The following is a 5,360-nucleotide window of genomic DNA, read 5'->3' as shown; positions in this document are numbered from 1 at the left end:
AGATGTTTGACAAGCATGTGTCCACATATATTTGGCTGTGTGGTATATAATGGCATGTAAAGCTGATAAAGACTGATCCCAACCAAAAATCATTAAGTATGAAGAACAAAGTATCCAAATGCATATTGCAATTTAATTTTGCAACCAATGCATATGATACATTTTGAGTGCACAAGTGGCAAAACAGAATCCATATTATTCAATTGTTAACTCATCCTTGGTTAGAGAACATTTAACTCCTTCTGATTTTTACTTCAGAGTCCTACCATCTTTCCAAATGATCCACGGTTGTTTTTAATATATAAACCAGAGTCCAATTTTCATTTCAAACGCACCAAGTTTTCATTTTTAAATGATATGCTGCTACTACTGGGATATATATATATATATATGTATATTAAAGTATTTAGAAAATCCACGTGACCTAAAGCTTTGTATCCCTTTTATAACTAAAAAGACAGCAGACACATTTGTTACATAGAGAAAAGTGTTTAATCTAGAAGCTACTACAATACAAAACTAGAGGACGTATGAGACTTTAAAGACACAAAATAAGAACTTAACTGGTGGTACAAAATAAGGAACGATTTAGATTTTTTACTAACCATGCAAACCTATGAAAAACAGTACTAGATGAACAAATAACAGTTAAAAATAAGAGGGTCCTTGGACAACTGTGGACCACTACAATTTCTTTTAACTCCTGTGTCCACTCCATGCATTGGATCAAAGCAAGTATTTCATTGTGAAATTATAAAAGAATTGAAGAAAAAAAACAAAAAACTCTTTAGTACTTTAGTAAAGTCAAACTAACTTTACGTTGCCCAATAGGTCTTCCATTCAGCTCCCTAACAGCAACCACTGCATCATCATAATTTTTCATGCACACTGTTGCCATTCCTCTGGGCATACCATGCTTGGAAACACGTATTAGAACAGACTCCGGAATCACATTGTAACCATAAAAGAAATCCAGGATTTCTTCAGTAGTTGCAGTGTATGACACATTCTTCATGCGAATTAGACCACTTGACCTACCAAAATTCTGGATCTGGATAGGATCAAAATCAATGTAATCTGTCATACTGCTTTTTTCTGTGTCATTCATGGCAAAAGGCTCATCAGCTCCATGGAAATCAGCACAGAATTGACTTCTTAACCTTTCTGGACCCCTGAAGTCTCCGTGACCATGTCCAAACTCAGGCAGGCCAAGGGAGCTGGTAGGTGGCTCATATGGCTTATTCACAAACTCCTTAGATAATTCATAAGGACCTGCTGAGTGTTCATATGAATCTATACATTCACCATAATGATCTCTGTTAACAGGAGAGTGTCTTAAGGTCATCCTATCCTGAGGATATTGGGCTGATGCCAATTCAATCATCTGTTCATCAGAAATGCGCTTCAACAAAACCTCTGTTCCCAAAAAACGTTGATGATTTAAACCTTCAGCAAGAATAGCTTCATTTTCATTTGGAAACCTTACCAGAGCTTCCCCAAGTCCAACATCTTTACTATCATACAACAAGAATATATGATCTTCATGCACAGGAAATCCAACAAAGAACTTCTTGACTTCAGTTTTTGTCACATCAAAAGGAAAGTTTCTTAAATATAAGCATCTTTTTAAGTTTGAGCGTTCTTTAATATTTTTTGGGGGAAAGCTTTTGTCTTGCGAACTGCCTCTCTCAGGCACTAAATGTCTTTCACGCGAATCAATCATCATCAACATCGATGTCCGAGAAATGCGAACTATAGAAATTGTATGGCCACAAAATCGACTTTTGTGTAAGCCAAGGCATCTCTCATAATGCTTCTGACTGTCTAGCCTAACAAAACCTTCAATTTTCTTGTCATTGTACTTAGGAAGCAGAAGTTTGATCTGTGATTCTGCCATTCCGGGATCACCAAATAAATGTTTAATATCCTGTTTTTTAACATCAATGGGTAGATTATCAAGATGAAGATAAAACTCACGATTGCGGGGTGATCTGGATCTTACCCTTTGTCTCTTTGATGATCTTGAAAGAGAATGTTTATTTACATCGCCATAACTGCCATCTCTATGGGAGTGCACATCCAAATATTCAATTTGACCACCAGCCTCAACCCATTTTTCTTCAGTAGATTTTGTTACAGATATGAACCGGTGACCCATATATTCATTGTTACGCTTAAGTGAAGCATTAGCATCATCAACACTATCAAATTTAACAAGTGCATTTCCATTCCGAACACCATTTGTACGCTTCAGGAAGATAATCTCAGCTATATGCAGGCCATCAAAAAAATGTTTGAGGTCATCTTCTGATGCACTGTACGGTAGACCAAATAAAAATACATAAATACTTTCATCTTCTTTCGGTTCTTTTGTATCTTTCCTTACACCACTTGTACCTCTATTTCCTACACTTGGTTTGTGCACATTTTCTGATTGCTTTCCTCCACTACTGTAGGAGCCAGAATCTGGGCGATCATTTCCATACTTATTTTGATGTATCCCTTTCTTCACTGCGGTTATGATCTTTGAAAGATTTTCAACAGAAGATACTCCAGAATATTTCATATCTCTGCCTCCTTTTCTATTCATTTCAAGAGTATTTTGCATTTCTGTCTTGCTGCTTAGAAAAAGCCGAATGTAGGATTGCTTTATCATGCCTCCTGTCCGGCTCATGGCACGTCTGGCATCTTCATCCGTGGCAAATATAATAAAGACTTCACCAAGCTTCCCACCAATAATATGAACTCCTCCATCAGGAATATTCAATCCAGTGAAGAAATGACGAATATCAGCAGAGCCAGCTTCAACAGGAAGTCCCTGCAAGCGGATGACTACTGCCATTCTTATAAATTTGACTGAATTACACCTGCAGACAAAAAACAAGTACACAATAGCATTTAGAATGTGGCCAGTGAAAGTACCTTAATAGGAGAGATAAGTCAACTACCACTTTCTCTATTTACTTACTAAACTCAAATGTTTTGATACATACACAAGTTACAAAATGCCACAAAGAAGTAATATACATTTTATTTTAGTTACATAACAAAATGCTAGCCATAGTGCCAACAACCAGAATAAAATCACATAAGATCCTAGAATGTACTTGAAAACCAGAGTAATCTGAATGTGCTTTTCCTGGTTAAATACTTTATTTTTATTATTATGTATGCAGTAACATAACAAATGTACCCAATATAACTGTTCACATAATTTTTCCTTAAGGTACATAAGGGAGAGAGATTCTATTACCTCAGCATTCCCTTCTTAATCAGGATCTTTACATAATGTCTGCCTGTTCTTGTTGAGTGCATCCCTCGGTTTTACTGCATGTCTATTCAATGAATGATTGTTAGTCAGTTCTGTCACAAAATGACAAAGTTTACCAACCAACAAAAACGCTTATGAACAGAACTCACAAAAAGTGTTGGCAATAAAAGGTAACATGGAATGATGTAAAAAACATGTGCAATAAAAAAAAAAGTGCTTCTGTTACCCCTAAAAACTGAGGATTAAAAAAAACTAAAGGATGTCTGTTACGCTCGGTATGGCTTTAAAAATGAAGTGGGTTATAGAGCCAGAAGGTCACTAGTGCTAGCTTACCTTAAGGAGTTAACCACAATCCATTATTGGTATAACCCCAAAGTCCCTGTTTCTCTCTGCTCCTTTCAACATCTGATTTTTCAAAATCTTTAAAATGTAAGCCTTAGACTACCACAAGGCAGCTGATTGGCTTAGCGGTCAGCTGACGCTCTAAGCCAATCCGTAGTTCCGCATTCATTAAAAAACTTTGAGAAGAGAATGTATGTTTCTCAAGCTATTTTATGCATAGGGAGCAACTGCTTGGCATAGGCAACCTTTGGCACTCCAGATGTTTGGACTACACCTCCCATGATGCTTTGCCAACATTATGGGTGTAAGAGCATTATGGGGGATGTAGTCCACAACATCTGGAGTGCCGAGGATTGCCTATCCGTGACATAGAGCATCAGCTAACCGCTCTAAGTCAGAGGTGCACCAGCCTTGTGGTAGCTCAAGGCTTCTGTTCTGAAGAATTTGAGAAACCAGATGTTGGAAGGAACAGAACGAAATGCAGAGAGAGCGGGGAGACCTGGAGGTTAAACCACTCTTGAATGGTTTAACCCATAAAGGTAAGCCAGCGTCGGGGAGCTCCTGGCACAATAACCTTAATTTTGATGTGGTTAGGGTGACCGGAGCGTTCATTTAAGGCAGACATTGGTTTTATAATGTGGAGTTATGTAACCTTAATATTCTTTAGCAACTTGATTACGGTTTGCTATATAGTCTATTTAAAGTGCATTGGATAATAGTGTTAAGATAAATCTGGAAGTTTAGTAAATTATTGATTAAAAAATAGGACCTTTAAAACACATGACTTATATACAAAAAAGATTACAAGTTACTCAACTCCTGGCTTGCAACAATGACAAGAAGAGGTTGGAGTGAAACCCTTGTGGAAATTGTACAGACCGTTTAAAATGAAAGTTCAACGATATTACTTCTGGTCAGCAATTTCATCAGAAGCAACACACTACATCGTAACTAAAAGCTTTGCATGCAAACACTAATTTTACTGTTCATTTTAATGTACGTTTTTAATTTACTTGTACCAGCTCACAAAGCTTACCTATATATTTTCAGGATACCTGCAAATGCTTTAAAGATTTAACTGTGGGAAGAAATTAAAAACAGGTTATGGATAACCACAACTTTTTCTGAAGGTTTATAAAGATACAGCCCACCAATAGCAATCCTAAACAGAAGAAAATCAACATGAGAGAGAAGAAGGGCAGAAAAAGAAGAGATTAAAATAAAAAATATTGATGCACCTCCGTAGTTCACATACATGCTTCTTAACACAAATCAGACAGGACCAACAAAATTTTGCAACAAAATCCAGTGCAGTAAACATTTAATGAATACATGGATTTTTACTGCAAATTTGTAGTTATACACAACTTAAGACATTACTTTTACCCGCAAGATTATAGTTTACAGCATTAGTGATGAATAATTCTAATGCAGTATTGGTTAATAACATTTTTTGCCAAATACAGGGAGTGCAGAATTATTAGGCAAATGAGTATTTTGACCACATAATCCTCTTTATGCATGTTGTCTTACTCCAAGCTGTATAGGCGCGAAAGCCTACTACCAATTAAGCATATTAGGTGATGTGCATCTCTGTAATGAGAAGGGGTGTGGTCTAATGACATCAACACCCTATATCAGGTGTGCATAATTATTAGGCAACTTCCTTTCCTTTGGCAAAAAGGGTCAAAAGAAGGACTTGACAGGCTCAGAAAAGTCAAAAATAGTGAGATATCTTGCAGAGGGA

General features: G+C 36.7%; 1 protein-coding gene across 1 annotated transcript; it reads right to left on the bottom strand.

Annotated features, from left to right (window-relative positions):
* Positions 1 to 787: 787 nt before the first annotated feature.
* Positions 788 to 4,765, bottom strand: LOC134608445 (RNA-binding protein 12B-like). Its single transcript, XM_063451251.1, has 2 exons — positions 4,650 to 4,765; positions 788 to 2,867 (listed from the first exon to the last, which is right to left on the bottom strand). The coding sequence occupies exon 2, from the start codon at positions 2,840 to 2,842 to the stop codon at positions 788 to 790; it is 2,055 nt and encodes a 684-aa protein (XP_063307321.1). The 5' UTR covers positions 2,843 to 2,867; positions 4,650 to 4,765.
* Between the last annotated feature and the right edge of the window lie 595 nt (positions 4,766 to 5,360).

This window comes from Pelobates fuscus, chromosome 4 (assembly GCF_036172605.1).
Source record: "Pelobates fuscus isolate aPelFus1 chromosome 4, aPelFus1.pri, whole genome shotgun sequence".
Classification (NCBI taxonomy): Eukaryota; Metazoa; Chordata; class Amphibia; order Anura; family Pelobatidae; genus Pelobates; species Pelobates fuscus.
Note: the sequence above shows the minus strand (reverse complement) of the source record. Positions and strands in the feature narration are given on the sequence as shown.